At 39.6% G+C, this 24,675-nt stretch overlaps 1 protein-coding gene across 4 annotated transcripts in view; it reads right to left on the bottom strand.

Annotated features, from left to right (window-relative positions):
• Positions 1–14,669: 14,669 nt before the first annotated feature.
• nr6a1a (nuclear receptor subfamily 6, group A, member 1a) overlaps positions 14,670–24,675 on the bottom strand; it is a 198,859-nt gene continuing 188,853 nt past the window's right edge. For all 4 annotated transcript variants that reach the window (XM_061766345.1, XM_061766346.1, XM_061766347.1 and 1 more), the window contains 4 exons: positions 23,285–23,539; positions 20,171–20,292; positions 19,928–20,080; positions 14,670–19,674 (listed from right to left, as the gene is read on the bottom strand). In XM_061766345.1, coding sequence (XP_061622329.1) covers positions 19,544–19,674; positions 19,928–20,080; positions 20,171–20,292; positions 23,285–23,539 — 661 coding nt within the window. In that variant the 3' untranslated portion in view covers positions 14,670–19,543. The remainder of the gene's footprint in view (positions 19,675–19,927; positions 20,081–20,170; positions 20,293–23,284; positions 23,540–24,675) is intronic.

Below are 24,675 nucleotides of genomic sequence, written 5' to 3'. Positions count from 1 at the left end.
AAGACACTGATACCCCGAAATGCTCCCCGGGCGCTTCAGCTGCCCCCTGCTCCAGTGTGTTCCACTAACATGTGTATGTGTTCACTGTGATGGGTTAAATGCAGAGAACAAGTTTCGTGTGCATGCATGCATGTTCATGACAATAAAAGATGATTCTTCTTCTTCTTCTTCTAACTACTCATTAAACCCATTACACTCCTGTCTTTATACAGTCGTAATAACGGTAAAGACGTGATAGTTCCGACGCGTTCACAAATTCATACATTCATACATATTTATTCAAACCCATTAATTTTGCTGTCTGCTATTGTGTGAATGCAAAATGGCTGCCTCATCCTAGCACTTCAGCTCACAGATCCCTCTGGTGTATTGCAACAACATAATGAGGCTCCCTCCAGTGGCTTTAACGGTAAAGACAGCTTGAGTGACAAAGAGAGGCCGTTTGTTAAAGAACTAAAAAAAAAAAAAGAAATCTGAAGATACTAAGGTGCATTTGCGTTAGTTTTCATGGGGAAGGAATCTTAAGCAATCGGAGAAAAATACTATAAATCCAAAAATGTAATTCGCATCTTCAGATATGTTGCAAATAATAAAACTTCATTTTGGACGTTTAACAGTTAAGACATTTTGGCATTAGAAGCTTGAAAAATTTTACTTTAGAATCTTTTTTTTCTTAGAAACAATTATGAGCTTTTGATGGATGACAACTGCCAATAATTCAAATACACTCATCAGTCAAATTAATTTATTTTCTAAAAGAAATTCAGTTGGTCATGCCTCTACGGTTATTGATCAAATTATATGAAAATGACCCATAAAGTATACCAATAGCTTGAATAGTAGTCATAGTGTTACTGTTACAGGGATATGCAATAGTTATTTAGGTCTATTTTGAGACATAACTGTAAATGCTATGACCACTACAAAAATAATTATAGGAGATGTAATGGTGTTGTTGCTTTAGCATAGCTTCGTTTAGATTTTTTTTTTCTTTTCTATCGAAGATTGCATATTTAAAGTAAAGATGTCTTATTTTATCATCCCATTGACACGGGCGCATTGTGAATATCTAATGTTAAGAGAAATCCTTCTCATTGGTTAAATCTTGTAAGACACATGTTATCATGCCTCCCCCCAACAGCCCACATTAAGGTTGTCCTAAATCTTAACAAAGTTGCTCATCTGAGCTATCCGACTGTTTGCTCAGCAGAAGTTGCACATGAGGGAGAGAAGTTATATCCATCGATCTGCCTCACCCCTGACCTCCCGGAGTCACAATAAGGTCCTCGACTGGTCTGAATCAGCACCTCTGGTTAATAGGGATCACAGACCAGAAAACAAGCTTGACTGACCAGAGGAGGGGGGCCTCATGCTTAGTCGAACCCTCTGTCATTGGGGCCAAGAATTATGGCCTATCTGTTGTTTGTCTCGAGCATGATTTTGTTTTGCAAGTGTGCTGTGGCTAGCTCAGTGGAGCCCTAGCATCAGACAAGCTCTGTCTCTGTCTCCGAGATATATTTGTACAATAAATAAAGGATAAGGCCAAGCTCATATTTTGACTTCGTCATTTGTATTTTGTTCAATGCACCCCCCGGCCCCGTCACTAACCACCCCGACCGCTCGTAGCCATCTTCTGTTGGAAAAGCTTGATGTATGCGGATAAAAGATAACATTGTGTCTATCACAGTGGGTGAAAGCTACAGTCAAATGAGGTTCCATCTTTTTCAAAAATAATTGGTGAAACATGTGAATCATATGCAAAGTGGCAGCACACATGCATTGATAAAATAAATAAATTCAATAGTTTGATACACAATTTTGTTTTACTGTGATCAAATAAATGTGGACATTTACTGCACAGAAAAAAACCTTAACCAACCCCAGCAATATCGCTTAACATCACATTCAATCACGCAGTTTTTATTTCCCTACATCTTAATATCGCCTTCACAAAATGGGATGTGTGATATGGCTTACAAGATGAACACTTGAAACTTTACTTTTCAGTGAAGTCATCTCATCTCAATCAAAACCATAAATAATGTGGCTTGCCAAGGTGAGGTTGCATCCAGTCTAAATTGAAATGTGAAGTATCAGTTTGTGTGCTTTCTCACATTGCCACATTGTTCATGCAATTTTGGTATTGCCGTTGTTAAGGTTAGCCAGTATTGTGTCGACAGGCTTTACATATCATACATTTTCTAGCTATTGAATCAGATGACTTATAGTATACATTCATTACCCATTACTGTATATTGTCCTAAGGTTACTTCATAATTGTATTCTTATGAATACATTTTACTAAAAGAATATTCTGATTTTCATTTAATCTTTGGAACCCTAATGTTTGGTGATTGTGCTTTATAGACATATTGTTACCTACAATTTTGGTTGCCCATCAACCATACAACTGCTGGAGCATTCAAATTTTAGATAGTCCACTTAACTAAATATTTTATACTATTTGTATGAATGGCCAAACTCTGTTCAACTACAGCAATATTGTATAAATACTGACAGATCATTCACACAAATGTTTCAATATATAATACATCAACAGTATTCCATAACTTTGCCCTCAGAGAGATGAACCAACTAATGAAACGATGTTGAAGATATCTTCCCCCGTGGATACACATACCCCCCCCCCCCCTCCCAACCTCCCCCCTCTTTTATTTTATTTTGTTTTTATTTTTATTATTTTACAGTCACAACCTTAGCATTTAACTCACTGGTGGCGCTACATCAGCGAGAGAACTACAGTGACTCGCTCCATCATAGCAGATCAATGGTGAAATTATTCGGTCAACAGTTTGCATTCACTGTGCTTTTGTCTGCCCTTGACCAAACAGGGCCTCAACGTCGACAAACCACTTGGAAAAAGGAAATTAAGTCGAATACCCATACAATAGCATGAGGAGAAAGCGTGTATGGTAGGGGTTTTCCTTAGAGTAATTTTACAAGGTCAGAAAATAACCCTAATCTGTCTCTGGGATCCCTGCAACGCACTCTAATTCGAGTTAGGCCTCAGTTAGACCTACAACAAACTGCGGTGGTGCTCCACTTAGAGCTGGATTGACTGAGCAGGATAATAAATCAAAGCTTGTCTGATGGACTCATGCCCCCTGCTGGTTACTCGGACTGATATACGTTAAACCCCATGAGTGCGCGTGCGTGTCTGTATTGTATAGAAAAACGCTACAAATCCGTTTAATTTGATATTTACCCAAACCTTTAAATTTTACAAGAATTACATTAAACAAAAAGATAATATAATCTGTGCACAATGAATATGTCTGTGTGTGCGTGTGTGTGTGTGTGTGTGTGTGCGCGCGCGCGCGTGCGTGCGTGTGTTTGTGTGCAACTGGAAACATTCAAGGGTACAATTTCATCCATATATCCAATACAACTTTAACTTTATGTCACGCAGTCACTATCAAGTATGGGCACCCGTGTTGCATAGTACTGTCCACAAGCTTGTTGATGTTGTCATATGCACACAGCATGGTGTAGTGGTTCAATTGCCTGACTTTTGTGCAGGCAGTGTTGGTTTTCGTTCCCAGTCAGCGATTGTGTGAATGGTTATCTGTCTCTTCTGTACAGCATATGTGCCCTGTTATTAACTGGTGATCAGTCCAGAGTGTAAGTATGCCAATAATTTTTATTAGATTTTTTAAAAGGTTTATAAGCTGCTTTTTCTTGCTTTGTTTTTAAATGCTTTTCGTCATGTAAAGCACTTTGAGTTACCTTGTGAATGAAATGCACTATATAAATAAATTTGCTTTGCTTTGCCCCAAGTCAGTTGGGAGGGGCTCTAGCTACCCCTGACCTTGAACAGAATAGCCAGTATCGGAAATTGGCAGAGGGCTAGATCTTAATCTCTTTTTCAGGTGTGACTAACTTAAACATACATATTGTAGTTTATACATACGAGATGTAGTCTGTTTTTCTTTTTGTAATACTAAATGACCATTATCACTTGTCCAAAGTTAGATAAAGTCTTAATAGTACTCCTTTCTGAGCTGTCTTGTTATTTAACAGTTGTAAAGCACAGGACATCATCAGTTTCTTAGGAGAACCACATAGATGCATGAATTTGAACAGTGAAGTTATCATGATTACAGTTTTATCATCCATCCATCCATCCATTTTCTTTGCCGCTTATCCTCACTAGGCGTGCTGGAGCTATCCCAGCTATCTTCGGGCGAGAGGCGGGGTACAGCCTTGAACTGGTCGCCAGCCAATCGCATGGCACATATAAACAAACAACCATTCGCACTCACATTCACACCTACGGGCAATTTAGAGTCTTCAATTAACCTACCATGCATGTTTTTGGAATGTGGGAAGAAACCGGAGTACCCGGAGAAAACCCACACAGGCACGGGGAGAACATGCAAACTCCACACAGGCAGGGCCGAGATTTGAACCCCGGTCCTCAGAACTGCGAGGCAGATGTGCTAACCAGTCGCTCACTGTTCCGCCAGCTTTATCATTCAATCATCATTTTTATTAGTCTCTTTTAATGCAATGAGCAGTCTCTATATTCTTGGTAATCAATGTGGAAATAAAGATACATAAGTTCCTGCCTTGTATATGTTCTCAGTCTACTAATACAATGAACTGGTATTTCAGCACCTGTATATGTTTTTTTTCTACAGTGTAGATACAGTGCATGTAATATCATAGACATCTTACGGTATTAATATCACAGCAAACTGTGCCAAATATGCGCCCCTGAAACAGTCCTTGACCGTCACACCCCTGGAAAATTTTGGAGCAAGATCTTAAGACTTCTTATATACATTGGATAACAATTAGAATTGGGAGGCACAATCGTCTCACCAGTTTCCTGTATCACCAGATACTTGCCAAGCTTATCACCATTTATGCCCAACATAAATTTGTGACAGCGTGGTTCTGGTGCGAAGAATGTTTTTATTGTGCGGACACCAGATGTTCAAGTATAGATTTATGCCAAAATCCCATTCACTCTCAAGGCTACAGGAGGCGAGTTGATAATTAGGTGTTATAAAAGAAGCCTTTACAAAACCATGAACATCAGAAGAGAGAATGAAAAACAGAGAGAAAGGCTGAAAGCATTGACTTTCAAAACATGGTGGCAAGATGTGAAATCAATTAAACCCTTCGTATTCGTTGTAGCTTCTCTAGGCTCGGTTGGGCAAACAATTAATGTGGTGTCAATGAATGTCAGTGGTTTTCAAAATTACTACTGTACATGATATTGAGTTACCTCTGCTAAGCATATCAAGTTGTCCCAATAAATTTGTCCATTTTGTCTAAGTCATCTTGTATCAGACATTAGGATTCCTCCTTTTAAATGAGACATCTCTGAAAGGTTTCAAGAAGTGGAGTGTCCCATCAAAGGAAATGTACTGAAAATCTAAATCCCTTACGTTTGTTGCCATCTAGGGTCAGAAAATACTGTATATACTAGTTATGCACTGAAATTTCAGCCACCGAAATGTTTCGGCCGAAAATAGCACAAAAAGTGGATTTTCAGTTTTTCAGTGAAATAAAACTACCAAAACAGCATGTCTCATACAAAAAAACATTGTATTACACACCCCCTGCACTCATGGTTTGATAATGACATAGTGCCATCAATCAACCATAAATGTGAAATAATCATAAATGTTAAACACATGCATTCAACACACTACTGGTAACATAAACACACATTAATAACAAAGATAAATGTCTTTTTTACTGTAATAATCCAAATTTGCATGTCACGATGAATTATGGGAACCATGCGGCTTTTCCATCATCATGCTAGCAGCTACTAGCCTAAACGGAGCGTCCCTCTTGTCGCCCAACCTCGCTGCTTTCCGGTGTTCAGGGGTGGAATGCTTATTGCATGGTATTTTGTGCAGCCCAAGCTACCGACGTGGCTAAATATGATGCAGAGCCGCGGAGGTGAACGTGTGACTCGCGTCTGTCGTCAGCGCAGCATAAGTCACAAATCATCACCGCCATGACAGCGAGTAAACTACACTCTTAGACAAGTGTTGTTATCATCACGATTCAAGAAGGATGGGCGGAGGATACGAGAAGAAACCGACCGGAACACTATGCAAATCGCTAAGCTATCACATGTTGTCAACAAAATAAGTGATTGGGTGGTACAGTACACTTGTCACATTGGTCTGGATGGAACCACGTTGTAGCAGAGATTAGCCAGATTTGTAGAGCAAAATAGCAGGCAAATTAGTACGAGTTTATAGAGGAAAATAGTGTAATATTGGATGCGAGACAGCCATAACACTACGTCACTAGAGAAAATTTACCTATAATTTAAAAGTACAGTAATATAATAAATCTTTATAATATAAAATAATCTTTATTAGTCCCACAATGAGGAAATTTGCATTATTTCAGCAGCAATAGTAGGTACAGGAAATACAAAAAGAGCATACAAGAGAAGATATTTGGATTCAAATGCATCCGCACCACAAGGTTGATGCCATAAATATGTTAAAATAACAAATATTGAAGCATAATGTATTAACGATTATAGAGTAATAATTATGTTGTGAAATCGAACAGTATACAGAATGTTTTGAGCCTATTACATAATATACTTATGCAATAACTGTAATGTTCTTGAGATAATTATAAAAATATGGAAATCTAGACAAATTGTAATGCAGTCATAGCCATAAATCCAATTTTACTAATATTTGGCATAGTTTTATAATTAATAATTGATGCATTAGACTTATTTTCATATTTTAATTAATGCAAAGCATTTCGTGTTGCATTTTTATGTATGAAAAGCACTTATAAAGTTTGATTGATTGATTTATAATTTCTTTCGGTATTTCGGCTTTCAGTTTTTGGCCTTGGGGTCATCAGTTTCGGTTATATATATATATATATATATATATATATATATATATATACTATAGAGGTACTTCTCCCCCCCCCCCCCCCCCATCTGATTTGCTAAAGTGTCAAAGTGATTACCATTCACCTTGTTGCCATGCAATAAACTGGCTGGTCGCCAGCCAATTGCAGGGGGTGAAGCAATCATGTGCAGTATTCCTCATTAACTTTATTAACGATAAAATTGGGATAAACGGTATGGTATGGTTGCATTTATTGTCACTCCTCAATATATGTGAACCATACAAAGGGCCAACATTTCCAAGAGGACTCTGTCACAAAATACAATGCAAAAAAAAATAAAAAAAATAAAACAAAACATAAAGATATAAAAGATCTATGCTCTTTGTTGTATGACTCGGTTATAGATGAACGAAGTCTTTGCGTCAAATAGCATTGATTGGCCCTCGACTCTCCACAATTCCTTCTTCTCACTCTCATGAGTAAGGCTGGACATGGATGTCCAAGTCCTTCACCTCCTGAGCTTTGACTACTTTGTTCTCGTTGAGTTTGTTTGCAAAAGCTGCAACGCTCGGACAGAATTTCTTGATGCGGTCGATGATGACGGCGCCAATGGCGGCAGCGGCAAATGTCTCATGGTTGATGACGTGGATATCCTTGGAGAGCATGTAGAGGAGGCTGCTGGTGCCTAGCATGTAGGGTGCCATCACTCCAGTTTTGTACTTTTTGGTTGAGAGAGCCCAGTCTGCTTTTAAATTTCGAGAGAAGCATTTTGATGAGTAAGTGAACTGTCAAGCTTGATTCCCAGGTATTTGTAGTGAGGTGAATTGCAGAACCATGAAGAGAGAATATTGCTGGGGTGCTTGATTGGTGGAAGGATTCCGTTGAACATCTTAGATTTAGTTTTACTTATGTTCAGTGATAAGTGTAGACTGGAAAGAGCATTTGGAATGTTTGGAAAACTCATCTTAAGCATAGACAAGCCAGTGTGGAGGGAGCAGCGAGAAGTATAAATTATTGTGTCGTCGGTGTACAAATGGGCAAGAGAGTTACTAATATCATGGGTTATATTGTTGTTTTAAATATTTCAAAGTGTTGTACCAAGTATAGGACCCTGCGGGACAGCTTTAGGAATTGGTACTGGCACAGAGAGTAGAGATCAACCCTCACTGAATTATTGATTTTGTTACCTGTGAGTTAAAGGGAATTTCATTGGTCAACGGCTAGTTTCTGGTTGTAATTGGCATAGGAAAATGACAAAAGACTGTCAGATGTTCTAATAAGATACAGATTTTTTTTTAATGATGTTTGGCAACCAATTCAGGGTGTACCACGCCTCTTGCCCGAAGATAGCTGGGATAGGCTCCAGCACGCCCGCGACCCTAGTGAAGATAAGCGGTACAGAAAATGGATGGATGGATGTTTTCATATTTTATTTTTTTTACATTGTGCCAAAATGTTCCATGTCCAAAAGTATTCATTCTTTCTTGGTCTTGATTACGCTAGAATAATCCAGGATCTTTGGCAATACAATGGCCCATCACGCAATGGTCAGATTGCACTGTCTGAAACGTTATATCAAAGCCAACAAGTAAGCAGAACTGCATTAAGTATCCATAGATTATTAGCCTTCGATAACAACATTAGATTCTGATAACTGGCATACAGGGGCTGAAATAAGTATTTAACACGTCGTCATTTCTTCTTTACTTTTGTATGGATTACTTGGGTTTGTCCCAACATCTGGTGAAATTTTCAGGTCAATAGCAACTTTGGAAGTATATTGAGTGAGAAAAATGGTGACATGTTAAATACTTATTTCACCCGCTGTACACTTGAGTGTTCGGTTAAGTTCTCAATGTGGGGATGGAGGTATTTGTGTTTGGAGATGTCTCTGCTGCATGTACCACATCTGCTACACTAATTGATAAGTGTAATTAGTGAGTTTGGAGTTAAAAGACAATATGTTTTTACTGTCTCTACTTGCTTATTTTTTGTTGATATTGGCTTGGCAAGCTTGGATGCCTGACCAGGTGCTTGAGATAATACCTCATAGTTCCTGGTAGTATCTTTTTTTTTTACCAGTGGAAAAGCATAAATAGTGAGCTGAGTCAGTTCCACACTTTCGAAAAGGTGATGCAAAATAGAAAATAATTCATAAAGGAAATACCCAGATCCAGTACCCAGAAACTACTGTCTTCTCTGTGTGTTGTTTTCTCCACTTGGTGTAATTTGTACTGTACTTAATAATAGTGGACCGCACTTTTGTCAACGACATTTTTATCGCTGTGATCGTAATGAAAGGTGATTCGATGCAGCAGACCTAAAACGCACCTGGAATCTTCTAGCTCTTTCGTCATGCCTGCAAACGTCTCCGTTCCAAACCAGTCTATGAAACTTAATGTTTGACCAGATCGCTAAACTGTTAAATTAGCTTACCTGTCTTTGTGAGTTTTGTAGTGAAGGAAGAAGTTCGACGTCGTTTTTGTTGAGTCTAAAATGCGCAAGTTGCAAGTCGTGCAGGTTGCCATCCTCTTTTTGCAGACTTCATCGACAACATAATGCTTGAATCCAAATTGTATTATCTTTGGAGCTCCTTCCATCGTTGTTCATACAGGTGACTATGTCACACTGGAAAGTGAGGAACAACGCAGACTGTGTTACCAGGCTGGCGTGAATGACCCCCCAAAATGTTTCTTAAAAAAAAAAAAAAAGCCAAACTCTCAATTACAATGGAAATTTCCACCTCTAAACGAGAAGACTTGTCAAGTCATGTACTTCCATATAAGAATATAAGGATCAGCTAAGTAAAATAAACTCCTCGCTCACCTGGTGTAGCTCACAAAAAAACTCCCTTTTGAATTGACCATTACAATAATGACAGCAGTGTCAACACTAATTAGAAAGTTGACTTTGTTAAATCATAGCAATAAAAAACGAGTTGAAACAGTTTGAAAGAGTCAAGGGCAGAGAGCACTCCAAAAAAATGGCAGAACAGGCATCAGAGAAATATAAGGGAACAAGGTCTTCCCCTTCTGGAAGTGTGTCAGTTGGCAAGGGGTGAGGAATGGTGGGCTGTTATCAGCAGTTAGGTCGCAGTGTGTCAGGGTCAAGGGGAATGAGATGAGAGGGATGAGGAGTGGAAGAGGTGGGGGTGGCAGGAGGGAGGAGGACCACACCAGGTGAAGGCACGCTTGTGGAGCGTGCTGCATGCGCTCTCTTGCAAACCTCAGCCAGCAAAAGCCAAAGAGTAAGGGTTTAGGCAGAGTGCATTGCCAATTGTGTCCTTGACAGATGTCCCGACTGACGTTAGCACAGTAGACCAAAACCAAAGTGCAGTTACGTAACTATAAGCGGTGGGAGGAGGTTGAAAGACAAATCTAACAATTGCTTGTTTGGATGTGTATCAGCTACAGCATAAAATATTGATCAGATTCATCTCTATGTGGAGCTTGTCTGTTTCTTTCATGCTTTTGTGGGTTTTCTCAGGAACTATGTCTTCCTCTCGTATTCCAAAAAACATGCATGTCAGGTTAATTCATTGAATACTGTGAGTGGTTAGTCTACTGCATATTTTCCTATGATTGACTGGCGACCGGTTCAGGGTGTACCCGAGCCCTCTGCCGAAGTCCGTCGGTACAAAACAGGGAATGTAACCCATTACCAGCGGTATCAAAAATGGATGGATGGATGCTCCTTAGCAACATTCTCATTTGGATTGAGCAAAATTAAACACAAAGACATGGAAGATCTGAATTATGCAAAGTCACACCAGGTTGTATCTTTGTCCAGCGGGACAAATTATTCTTTAAACAAACCACTGCACTCGAGATTGAGTCAACTTTGTAAATGTCAGAACTGTTCCATTACAAACGCGTGATAAAATATATTTTCTCATAACATATTCAAGGTCATTTGTTGAAGTACAATATTGACATAGTCTTCCCACTTTGTAATGCTAAACAGATTCATGTTGTTCTGGAAACATCATTAATTGCAACACAGACCCGTGTTTTGCTTCTATATACTGTCAATAACAAAGTGAACTGAACTCCTTACACATAGGCCAAGCTAGACAGAGGACCACTCCTTAGGCCCGCCACACACCGACCGATGCATTGCAATGGAAAAACTGTGACCCCTGGTGTTCACATCCCATTTTTGTTGGAAAGTCACACAACATATCTATCTATCTCTCTCTCTCTCTCTCTCTCTCTCTCTCCAAACATACATACACTATCTATCTATCTATACATACATACAGTACACATCCATCCCTCCATCCAGGCTTTTCAATCAACCCTGGGAATGGCAGACTACACTTCAGACTTGTCACTCAATCATAGTGTGATTGCAAAGGAGTGTCAGTTCTGTGATCCACTCTCCGACCAATGGCCCCTAACAACTTAGTACTCGTAATCAAACGTAAAACAAAATTCAAAAAGCCAAAGTGATAGGCCTATGTGAAGATACAATATGTTCGACGATGTAACTTCCTCAATAGTCGGTGCGTCGTCCATCATTATATCATCAAGTAGGGTTTTTTCATTAAGAAAGAAGATGTTGGACGTGGTACAGCTAAAACAAACGTAGTAGTTGGCATTGCAATGTGCCAAGGTGAGACTACAGACACCAACACGTCAAGCAAATAATCAAAGATAATAAACATGTCGGCACTCCTGCTCGATGCTTATCACTCAGTTGATAGTGGTGCTCAAGTCCTGTACTCTTAAATATATTCATGTGCAAAATCTATCATCAGACCGCCCACCCATGCCTATCATGGGTGTTGTTGTACTCAGGGGGATCCACAGCCTTGACTGGCCGAGATCTGATTAGAGGCTTGTTGGGTGGGGGTGGGACAGGTTGTAGGCTAGCCTGTCAAAAGCCAATCTGTCAACCTTGAGGAGATAAAGCGATGCATCCTGGTACAGTGATCTGCACCACACTCATGATGTAGGTCGGCTGACAACTTACTGTCGACGGAACATTGCTACAATACAGTATGAACTCTTAAGTATCTTACACACTTTAATATATAGGGTTGTTGCATACACCAGTAACTCAATAATTATCAGTGCCTAACTGTATGTTCATTATTATCTATTTATCTGTTTTCTCCACTGTTTTTCCTCAGGGTCCCCGGTGAGCTGAAGCCTATCCCAGACTTTTTTTTTTTTTTAAACTCTGGTGTTGGGTGTGTTAAGAGTTTTTTCCTTCTTCTTCCTGATCTGCTTGGAAAAGGTTTGGGGAGGATGATTGTAAATAATAAACCTGTTCAATATTAACAACCACAAATCCTTGTGTGTAGAACAATGATGAATTTAGTCGAGATAGCCTTTTAGGAAACCCCCTGAACCTCGCACTGTTGCCGGTTAACAATAAAGGAGTTAAGATTAGATTTAGTGTCTCCCAAGTCTTTCACCGTAACAGAAATGACAAGGAGATGAGTTTCCATCCATCCATTTTCTGAGCCGCTTATCCTCACAAGGGACAATATCCCATCTATCATCGGGCAGGAGGCGGGGGTACACCCTGAACTGGTTGCCAGCAACACATAAACAAACAACCATTCACACTCACATTCACACCTATGGGCAATTTAGAGTCTTCAATAAACCTACCTCACGTTTTTTTGGGGATGTGGGAGGAAACCGGCGTGCCCGGAGAAAAACCACGCAGGCATGGGGAGAACATGCAAAATCCACACAGGCGGGGATGGGGATTGAACCCCAGTCCTCAGAACTGTGAGGCAGACGCTCTAACCAGCCTTCCACCGTGCCACCACAAGGAGATGAGTTTACAATTTAAATGTAGTTTGCAGATAAGCTATCAGCTAGCCTAGCTTCTTCTATTTGTTCTTTTATTGCTACTCTTTCTCTATTTTCTGTCAGTCTGGATGCCCAGTGGCACCATACTGCCTCTCACAGATCAGTTGGGGTATTATGCGTGTATGCTGATTTGATCATCTTGAGTAACCAATGGCAAGGCCTACTCTGCTTGCCAAAACATGATCAGAAGCACTGGCTTACAACCTTCTAATATGTGTTTCATGAAATTTTATTCATTTATTCCCAACATTCTATTCTCTTCATTTTGTACTGTTTCTCTTGGCTGCACTGCTTCTAGTAGTGTATGTTGATCTTTTTGATTTTTTTCCAGTGAGATTTTAGCCTCTGTATGCTGTCAATCAAATCTGGTCCAGACATGCAGAATCAGTAGTGCTGGCCGATCTAACTTAAACTAGGTTCATTAACCTATCAGATGAGCAAATTTGTCCTCACAGGTTTCAATCGGAGCCAGTAAGCTGCCCATCGATGACATTAGCATTTTTCCGTCCTCTGATTGGTTGGCCAAATTTGACGAGCAAAACATCTCTATAGCGACCTGTACACACTAATACATCTAAAAATTAGCATCTCTTGTGAAGTATGAGGCATTTAATTTAAATTGTTGATATTTCTGTGTCTGGGGATGATGTTTACATGTTCTCCTCATGCTTGTGTAGGTTTTCCCGGAGTACTCCGGATTCCTTCCACATTCCCAAAACATGTTTCTTAGGTTAACTGAAGAATACATTTTCCTTAGGGGTGAATGTGAGTGGTTGTTTGTATATATGTGACCTCTAATTGGCAAGTAACCAGTTCAGGATTTACCCTGCCTCTTTTTAAAAAATGTAATTTTTTTTTAAACCTGACCTGTTCAGCTGCATGGCCTTGAAGAATGGTGGATCTGTATGCCTTTGTGCTGGAACAGTTTTGCTGTGCAACGGGAGAGTTTCAAATACTCCCTATGCTTATTTTTAAATTGTTTAATTATTCTGATGTGTAATGAAAATTCAGCTGGACATAAAAGGGTTTTAGGGGACAGAGGGACAGAGTGGACCAGGGGACTAGGGGTGAGAACCATAGCAGAACAATAGTGAGACAGTCTAGATATTTGAACACGAGTAACATTACAACAGTCATTTGTAGATTAGGGGGGTGGGGGCACCCAGTGAGGACATGCAATAACTAACCAAGAGAACTAGATAAGGCAGTGCTACTGATAAATGGCGTGGTGGGATTCTTTTTTAGTGTCTAAACACCTGTAAGAACCTGTGAGTTGATATGTTAGTATAACCTGTGTTTGTTGTTCGTGATCCCAGCACAAGTAATTAAAGTCTATAGTGTTTCTATCAAACCTATTAGTGAAGGAACACCATATCACCTGCATGTTAGTCAACTGGTATACGGAGCTGCTGTGCTGGCACATTGAAGAAGGGTGAGCCTCTTGCTCCAAGTCAGCTGGGATAGGCTCCAGCTCACCAGAAACCCTAGTCAGAATAAGTTTATAGAAAATCGATAAATGTTTTGGTCATGTTATTAGATTAATGTTGATTTTGCACTTCTCCAGATGATGTGGCACAGTTGTGCGCTGTTATATTGCAGTTTTGTATAATATTGATGGTTTCTATAATGGTGACTTAAGAGTGGTGGTATTAAGTGGTGGATTGAGTTGGATAAGTATATCTACTGAAGTACCAAATGCACAGCACGGCACTGCTACACATAAGAGCAGTAAGAAAAAAAATATATATTTTTTTTGTCTTCGTGTAGGTTCACCCACATTTTAAAAATCAGTAAAAAATAATTATCCATATGTGTGCAGCAAGAACTGATGGAGTAAAAAGTATACACCTTCTGTTTAGAAACATCAAAAAGCTCAGTAACACTGGATCAGACCGCCATCTAATCCGTTTTTTGTATTCCTTTCTGTGACTAAAAAGGAATGAACAGAAAAATAAAGGACAATGTTGGTATGCTTGCATAACGTTCACATTTATTTGGTTTTTATTTCCTAACACATTCTAAACATGCTTTTAACACATAATAGATCACATTCTTCACAGGTAGTTAAAGTAACAAGAGCAGACAAGATTTCTGAAGAGGAAAACACGAAGCAGTTTCAATTGTCTGTTCACTGTAAACAACAGTGTGTAAATCATTGTATTCCCTGAGATATATAATTTTTTAAAACTATTTGTACTTCAGTCCCAGACTCTCATCACCTTGTGCTCCTGTAAAACAGACTATGAACGTGTTATATCACTGGGATTGGACACATTATACATGGAGATGCAGCAAACACTACACTAAGAGAAAACATGATACATTTAAATTGAACGGTTTAGGCAACATTAAATACAGAGTAAAACGAGCTCTGTACTCACATACACAGAAGTCAGAAAGGCAAATAATCATCTCCAAAAAGAAGGCCCTTCTCCAATAATTATTACACGATGCTAATATTATCAGAAAATAAAGCAGCAGGCTCTATTCAGAAGCCCGTATGAGTCCAAACCCAGTGATAAAACCCCAGTACTCTCGTGCCATAGTGCCAGGGTCACTTGACTGAGTGGAAGCATGGAAACACAAGGAGATGTCAGCGTGACCACAATTACATTCCCTGATTGATAATCGATCACAAGCAGCATCTGATATGATAAGCAGCTTCATCGTGAACATTGTGTTACCTTGAATGGTGAACAGCAATCATGTAGCTCAATTAAAAAACAAACAAAACAAAAAAACCACACTGGCATATCATGACGTGGTGTTTTATGTGTATCCACAACCAACCAACCGCCATTCACAAGATAGCAAAAAAAAAAAAAAAAGGTCAACACAGGAAAATAAAGCATTGCTTGAAGGCAACAAGAATGCTTCACGTGACTAACAATCAGTGCGCTGACATTGTCATGGACATTCTTTCATCTTTGGTTTTGGATTCACGATAACAGGGCAGAAGTGAAACAACAGATGACGCTAATTGAAAATGAAACAAGTGGTAGGGTAAACGAGGATCCCTGAAAATAGAGATTAAAATATTTGTTGTATTCCTGCTAAAGGTCAGGAAAAATTAGTGGCTGACAGAGACAAACAGCAGCAAGAGTGAGGTAGAGCAAAACATGCAGCAACATGCTTAAAAAAGTTACAATAGTCAGGTTTGAAGCACTTTCATAAATCTGAGCGGTCACTGTTGATAAGTGACAAACTAAGAGAAAATTTAAGCAATGAATCCAATAAATAAAACAAAACAAAAAAAAAAATCACCTATTTTGTAGTGTAAAATGATGACGGAGGTAGTTTCAGCACAGAAATTGCAAATCACATTTTTCTCGTGTTAAAAAAAAAGACAATAAAAAAAATCCACTATCACGTGTATTAGATTATGACATAAATTGGCAGTGAATTAGTGGAAATGAGTTATTTGAGTTGAGTAGCAGGATGCTACTTAAAAGGAAAAATCCCCCTTCAGATCTTTTTTCCACAGTCAGATCTCAGATGTGTGTGATGTTCAATGCATTCCTGAAGTTACTTTGAGAAAAGAGAGTTGGTAGCGGCTCTGTTGTTGGCCACCCTGAACTTTTCTCATCTCCTTCGACTGCATCATTAATGCTCTGCTGAGAGGCCCCTGTGGCTGCCTATGCAGGTTAGTGGAGTAAAGTTTAGTACTTGCCATTTAACATTACACATCGATCAATGATGTTTCAAAGTCCCTGAGCTTCAGTAGTTAAAAATGAGTGGTTCACCTCAGATCACAAACTCCAAATTTCCCATGAAACATTCATGCAGAACAGATTTAATTATGCGGGAATTATCGTTGTGCAATAGAACATCAATGTGGCGTCTTTAAGATTCACAGGGATTTAAATGATTATTCCTAAGAGGACAAAAAATGGACCTCAATCACAACATAATCAAACATCTATCGTTTTGTCAAACAATTGCCTCAAAAACAAAAGTAATTTACAATCTGCATGGCTTCAACCAGAGTTGAGGTGAAACAAATGCATTTAAATAACTCCACCGCTGTAGAAAATGAAAGAAACATAACACCAGTTTGGAATCTCAAGTGATGCCAAACCACTGATTTAGAAGATGAAGTAATACATAAAAGATTCCTAGATGTCAGTACTGTCACATAAAATGTGTCTGACATCACATCAACTGTGTAACACTTTCATAAACTGCTGTGCACAAAGGAATGAATTTTAAATCAAGTCCACAAAAAGTTAAGAAACAGAAAATGAGGGGTTATCCTCACACAAAATAAGACAATGAATACATGAGAAAAATAACAATAACCCAAAAAATTAAAATAACTAGGTACTGTACATGAAAATGTATTTAAACATTTTTTAAAGATGAAAAGAGAACTGAAGCATTTGAAAGAGAAACACTACACTGCTCTTGTGATGGCGTTAAGGCTGCAGATGCACACGGAGATGTGGCTGAAAACTGCAACATTGGGACAAGCAAACTTTCTGGAGATGCAACTGCTTCTCGCTTTGCTCATCACAAATGTTAAATGAGGAACAATCGCCCCATCCCCCCAGCCCGCACCCACTCCCCATGTGTTTCACTTTCAAACTACATCCACTTTCACCTGCATGACGGGACAATGACTATCATGCAAATCAAGTAGAAACATTTTCCTACAGAGGACCTTCTATGTCCTGGAAGCTACATCTACTAACACAACAAGCACATCAACGTGGTCGCTGGAGTAACTCCTGAATGCAATACATAACACTCACTTTACCCTGTTTCGATCCAGGCCAATAAGGACCTGAGAGAGGAACACACTGGGTGGGCAGTGGCCGAGGTCAAGGTCTCTGAACATCACCGATGTGTGCAAAAAAAAGAGAGTCGTTGCAATGACTGCATTTTAGTCTGCATTTCAAATGGTTTGCACATAATGAAACTGGTAAAAACTGGAGGAATCACAGAAGACACTCAAGCAGTTCAAAAATTAAAGAACATTTTTCTACAATAATGTGCATATCCATCACAGAGAGCAAGGGCCACTGGTCTAGTCAATGCTCTAAAGTAAAATAACCACACTAAAATCATCTCACCACATCATAAACTGATTATCTGCAATCTTTGTGACTGAACTTGAATCAGCACATAAACATTCAATTCCTAGTCTGTGGAGTCAATCATCCCAATCTAACTCACTGAGCACCAGTTAACTAGTACCTGAGACAGTTTTCTTCAGGTCCAGTCTAATCTAATCTTCTGGTTTTGGGATCTGTGCAAAAACATGATTGGACTCGACGGGACCTGATAAAAGTCTGATCGCAAATGTCTTTGCTAGGCCGTTGGGCATAGGGGTGTCTTCATGACAACTGGCTCATGTAATTACTGAACTGTAACTGCTAACTAACTGCTGTTTGCTTCTCCCCAAATGATATTACAGTAAAACCTCGTTTATCACAGGGGTTACCTTATAAACTCCCTCACAATAAATGAACTATGCGAAGCAGCCACCAATATTTTATTGTAATATTATATAAATTTACAAATTTTATACATCTAAATCATTGCCAATATGTGATAATTTAGAGTAAAGTAAAGAATTTCATAAAACTCTGACTGTGGCTTGTGTTTTTAACAGTGTCTTTCCTGTCATGTTCTTTGTATCCTCACGCAATATGGTAATTTACCAAATGTATGAGTTGAGATTACGAAGGCTTCTTCTTCTGCTAATAATAAGAGTATAACACTGCTGCAACATTATAATCACGAAGCCAATAAAGCTAACTGTAACAGAGATGTGCAGGTGATTAATGCACCACACATATATATAAATGCAATGCACTGAATCCGCAATAAATTAACTGCGATATAGCGAGGGATTACTGTAAATCATATCTGATGAATGCATATGTGGGTGCAGGTTTAGCAGCATTTAGGAGGAAATCTGGCAATGTGCTCATCTGTCCATCTGAGGGTCACCCCTCTGATTAAGATTGATTCATTTATTATACTTATCCTTCACTGACAAGAAATTTTTTTGTCGAGCTATCAGCTCCATACCCATCAATAGGCATTTGAAAAAAAGCATTGCATAATACTTTGGTCAAAAAATAAAACAAAACCAACAGCAAACCTAACTATCCTCCCTTACCCTTGCAATAAAGCCTTACATCCCCAGTCTATGATTGTAAAAAATACCCGTATACTCCTTTTCCAAAGAAGATCCCACTGATCCAAATAGCTGTCACCTTCACTCATGGAATGTTATGCCTCCCATAAGCAGAATGTCCAAGAGTCCATGCAGCTAAAATAGCTATTCTTTTTCAATATCTAGTATTTTCCATGTAATAAAACATAATTTCTTAATGTTTGATTTGCACAGCTCCTTTGAACATCCAGACTCTGATTGAGGTGCCAAAGCATCCACTGGAATTTTGTATAAGACTGGGCAACTCTTTATTAACACCACGAAAATAGCAATAACATCTTCCTGAGGTAGTCTCAAAACACTTGTCACGTGTCTATCTTCCCCCATCTGAATAAAATAAACTCTTTTTTTTTCTTTTTTTAAGTCTAGCTCTAACATTGGCAACACTGACACATTGAGCAAACTGGATACACACTTGTAAACTCCAAAGACCAATGCATCTATGAGCATTTGTTTTGTACAGAAGCATGTGCACAGTGTAAATCAGCATACATTCAGCTCTGTCGTGTAATAAATATAAAACGAAAAGTAATTAAAAAAAAAAAAAAAAAAAAACTAGCTGCTTGTCACATTCATTAGAGGTGAGACCGGTCCCTCGACTTGGGGTGTGGGAGGTTGGGGGAGAGGGGGGGTTGTGTGGTTAGGGTCAGGTAGGCCTCTAATTTCCAGAGGAGGCGGTCACACAGGGTGACGGGCCGGTCCTGTAGCTGGTCAGGCTGGATTTGCAGGAGTGCAAGACTGCTTTGAACAAGAGGGGGAGCTGCTCCAGAGGGACATTGACCAGCTTCCCTGAAAGCACATACAACTGGTTCAGCTTTCCTTTTGCTCATGGACACAGGCACAGATGATAAAACATACTTTCTACTGAAGACTGCAGAATTTTTTGGACAAAAAGAATAGTGACACCAGTGTTGTCCAAACACTAATAACACAAAAATAAAAAGACAGTTTCCTGACCCATGTCTTTCAGCAACTGGTGCCCTGCACTTCCTAGTGAATAGAACATCTAAAAAACTCATTGTTTTACTCAAACTGGTCTTACCTGCTATACAGCGGATCTCTGGCAGACACATCATGATCTCAGGGAAGCGTTTGGGCTGGTGCGGATACTTATACTCGGTATAGTCTTGACACACATACCAGTAGCGCTTGTTCAGCTGCTCAAGCTGAGAGATGTTTGACAGTCCTCTGATATCTGCAGAGGTCCAAAAGCATAGGACAATACTGAGGAAGGCAGTATGGATTAAAATAATAATAATAATAATAATAACGTATGCTCTGGTACCTTGGTTTAGGAAGTTGATTGCTTTCATACAAGCATACTCCTCATTACTGATTTTCAACTGGTGGAATTTGCGAAATAGATATATCAGCCTCTCCATCACTTCCATGCCATCCTCACTGAAACTGAGGAATAACACAATTCAATGTAAGGCCTATTTCGGTCTTCTTTTCTACTATTGACAACAAAATGCAACTTATAATGAGCACATTACTTGAAAGTGCCTAACAGTCATTTTCTTCATCACACAGCTTAGAGGGGAAGCTCCACAAAGTTTAATTCACCCCAAAAAACATCATTGTTCTTATCTTGTTCATCAGAACAACATTGAAATAGCTAGGAGCAGGCACTTTATATCAAACATTCACTCCTAAAACACCAGGAGTACAAACTGAGACATCAGTGGCGCTGCATATTAAGAGAAAGTGTGTCATGAGGTTAGATAATTCCAGCCTGATTTACACTCACCCAAACCCCCACACATCCTTTTATTCCCAATAGTGAGAGATATAACATCAGATGCCAGACAGATGGTGCTAGCCACAGGACTGCATTGGGGAGTCCTCCTGTTCATGGACTAGTTCACTGGCCCCATTCCAATTCTATTTTTCCCAAAGTGATAGGGGGAATTATAAACCATTTTGGAGATACAGAGCTAACAGACTGGAACGTCTGGCTGTCTTTAAGAAGAGTTGTTGCTGTGATATCTACCTTAATTCTCAGGAAAATATTAGTTGACCATTACAGTATCCTAAAATTTGACATCTAATGTGATAAAAAAAACATAACCCCCCCAAAATACTAGTAGGAGGCAACAACAGGCAGTAGACAGTATAACATGTCAAATGAAGGCAGGGGAACAAGCTATTAGAATGTCTCTCTGTTTACAATGAATACCACACAGTTTTTGTTGATGCCCCTCACGAAAACCACTCCTTCACAGGGCGTGGGGGTGGTGACGGAATTGTTTTCCCGATCAACAAAAACATTTGTCAAGGGGTGGGGCTGATGGGACTTTTTGGCCGATCGAAATACATTTGTCAACATGGGGTACGACAGACGACTTTTTAGCCGATGAAAATACACACCCCAATTGCAATGGCGTTGTAAAATTTAAATAAAAATAAAATACAATTTTGCAAATCCTTTTAAACCTATATTCAATTGAATACACAACAAAGATGTTAATATTCAAACTGATAAACCATTTTTTTTTTAAACTTTCACTCATTTTGAATTTGATGCCTGCAACATGTTCCAAAAAAACCTGTGACAGGGTCATGTTTACTACTGAGTTACATGACCTTTCCTTTTAACAATAATCAGTAAGCGTTTGGTAACTGAGGACACTAATTGTTGAAGCTTTGTAGGTGGAATTCTTTTCCATTCTTGCTTGATGTACAACTTCAGTTGCTCAATAGGCCGAGGTCTCCATTTTGCGTTTCATTAACGCACCACACATTTTCAACGGGAGACAGGTCTGGACTGCTGGCAGGCCAGTCGAGTACTCACACTCTTTTACGATGAAGCCACACTGTTGTAACACCTGCAGAATGTGGCTTGCCTTTGTCTTGCTGAAATAAGCAGGCACGTCCCTGAAAAAGCCGTTGCTTGGGTGGCAGCATATGTTGTTCCAAAACCTGTATGTAGCTTTCAGCATTATGGTGCCCCCACAGATGTGCAAGTTACTCATGTCACAGGTACTAACATACCCCCATACCATCACAGATGCTGGCTTTTGAACTTTGCGCTGGTAACAATCTGGGTCCTCTTTCGCCCGGAGGACACAACGTCCATGATTTTCAAAAAACAATTTGAAATGTGGACTCATCAGAGTACAGAAAAATTTTCGACTTTGCGTCGGTCCATCTCAGATGAGCTCGGGCCCAGAGAAGCTGAATGCGTTTCTGGGTGTTGTAGACATACTGTATGGCTTTCGGTTTGCATGGTAGAGTTTTAACTTCCATTTGTAGATGTAGTGACGAACTGTGTTAACTCACAATGCTTTTCTGAAGTGTTCCTGAGCCCATGTGGCAATATCCTTTACATAATAATGCTAGTTTTTAATGTCGTGCCACCCAAGGGCTCGAAGGTCCAGGGCATTCAATGTTGTTTTTCGGCCTTGTCGCTGACGTGCAGAGATTTTTGATGACATTATGGACCGTAGATTATGCAAATCCTTGATTTTCTTGCAATTGTACATTCAGAAACATTGTTCTTAAACTGTTGGGACTATTTGCTCACGCAGTTGGTCACAAAGTGGTGAACCTCGCCCCATCCTTGCTTGTGAAGAAATGAGCCTCTCGGAAAAGCTCCTTTTATACCCAATCATAATCAATTTCCAATTAACCGGTTCACCTGTGGAATGTTCAAAACAAGCGTTTTTGGGCAATCCTCAACTTTCCCAGTCTTTTGTTGCCCCTGTCCCAGCTATTTTGGAATGTGTTACAGGCATCAAATTCCAAATGAGAGCATATTTGCCAAAAACCCCCCAATCAGTTTTAATATTAAATATCTTGTCTTTGTAGTGTATTTAATTGAATATAGGTTGAAAAGAATTTGTACATAATTATATTCTTTTTTTAATTTACCTTTTACACATCCCAACTTAATTGGAATTGGGGTTTGTACATTCAACAACGGGGGACCCACCCAAACCCGTTTGGATGCCCCTCTGAGTTGGATGCCCAGGGCCACCGCCCACTATGCCCCCCCGACCACCCTCCACACCACCCACACATCCCTGCTACCACAAAATGGTTGTCAACAAATTGCAAAACATTTTCATTTGTCAATTTGTATTAAATTTTCAACTTAAAAAGTAAATTATACTTAGCAACTGTAAGGGAGCACCTGCAGTAATAATAATAATAATAATAATAATAATAAAATCGCTCTGTGTTTGGGTGTACAGTATGACGGCAAAACAGCTAAAAATGTAACTTTTTCAATGAAAGAAGTGCAAATGGAGCATGATTTGGCAAAAATAAGATTTAAAAATCTGGCTTTGGCTTAGCTTCTACCCAAGTTGTTTTGGGTAGTAGTAGGATGGAATTAAAACAAACCCATGGACTGAAAATAAAGGGTTGCAACACTGTAATTTCCACAGCTGCTCACCCCTGCAGCTCGTCATCAGATGGTGTGTACTTGGCTGTGACATTGGCCAGGTCACCAAAGATCTGGGCGCTGTAGATTGTGAGACAGGAGAGCAGGATGAGCTCCTGCCAGGTGGAGCTGAGCAGGCAGGTGTAGTCCTCAATGGAGAGCTCACAAAAGAAAGGCAACTTCTTGATCCATGAGATCTGGCGGAAGAGCAGCTCGTCTGCCAGGCGACACAGCAAGGCAAACAGCTCCACCTGTGTTACCTTGTAGCTTATGTCAAAACCCCCCCCCCCAAAAAAAAGAACAACAATGACAATTTAAAGAGGAGAGGTAGAATTATACATACATTTACTGCCATTGATATAGTTTCATAGTATGTTAAACCATTTCTGGTGGATTCACATTTAATGACATTTAAAAATGTTGTTACAATTCAAATTCAGGAATGAGAAAGCAGTGGACCTCTGATATTCGCCACGGTTCGAGACGAAGCTTGTTATATTGCAGCCATTTGCTAAAATCATTTAAGTTGTTTTTTTTCCTCATTAATGGACACACAGCACCCCATATTGACAGAAAAATTAAATTGCAGAATTTTTTTTGCAGATTTATTAAAAAAGAAAAACTGAAATATCACACAGCCATACTTATTTAGTCGAAGCACCCTTTTGAGCTAATACAGCCATGAGTCTTCTTGGAAATGATGCAACAAGTTTTTCACACCTGGATTAGGGGATCCTCTGCCATTCCTCCTTGCCATTCCTCCCGAGGTATTTCAGGTTGGATGGTGAACGGTGGACAGCAATTTTTCAGGTCTCTCCAGTGATGCTCAATCGGGTTTAAGTCAGGGCTCTGGCTGGGCCATTCAAGAACAGTCACAGAGTTGTTCTGAAGCCCCTCCATGTTTTTTTTTGGCTGTGTGCTGAGGGTCATTGTCTTGTTGGAAGGTGAACCTTCGGTCCAGTCCGAAGTCCTGAGCACTCTGAAGAAGCTTTTCGTTCAGGATATCCCTGTACTTGGCCGGATTCATCTTTCCTTCGATTGCAACCAGATGTCCTGTCCCTGCAGCTGAAAAACAACCCCACAGCATGATGCTGCCACCACTATGCTTCACTGTTGGGACTGTATTGGACAGGTGATGAGCAGTGCCTGGTTTTCTTCACACATACCGCTGAAAATTAAGGCCAAAAAGTTCTATCTTGGTCTCATCAGACCAGATAATCTTATTTATCACCATCTTGGAGTCCTTCAGGTGTTTTTTTTTTTTTTTTTTTTTTTAGCATACTCCATGCGGGCTTTCATGTGTCTTGCACTAAGGAGAGGCTTCTGTCGGGCTTCTGCCATAAAGCCTGGTGAAGGGCTGCAGTTATGGTTGACTTTCGAGAACTTTCTCCCATCTCTCGACT

The sequence above is a fragment of the Phyllopteryx taeniolatus genome, chromosome 3 (assembly GCF_024500385.1).
Source record: "Phyllopteryx taeniolatus isolate TA_2022b chromosome 3, UOR_Ptae_1.2, whole genome shotgun sequence".
NCBI classification, from domain to species: Eukaryota; Metazoa; Chordata; class Actinopteri; order Syngnathiformes; family Syngnathidae; genus Phyllopteryx; species Phyllopteryx taeniolatus.
The sequence above is the reverse complement of the archived record's forward strand: the minus strand, read 5'-3'. Positions and strand labels throughout refer to the sequence as shown.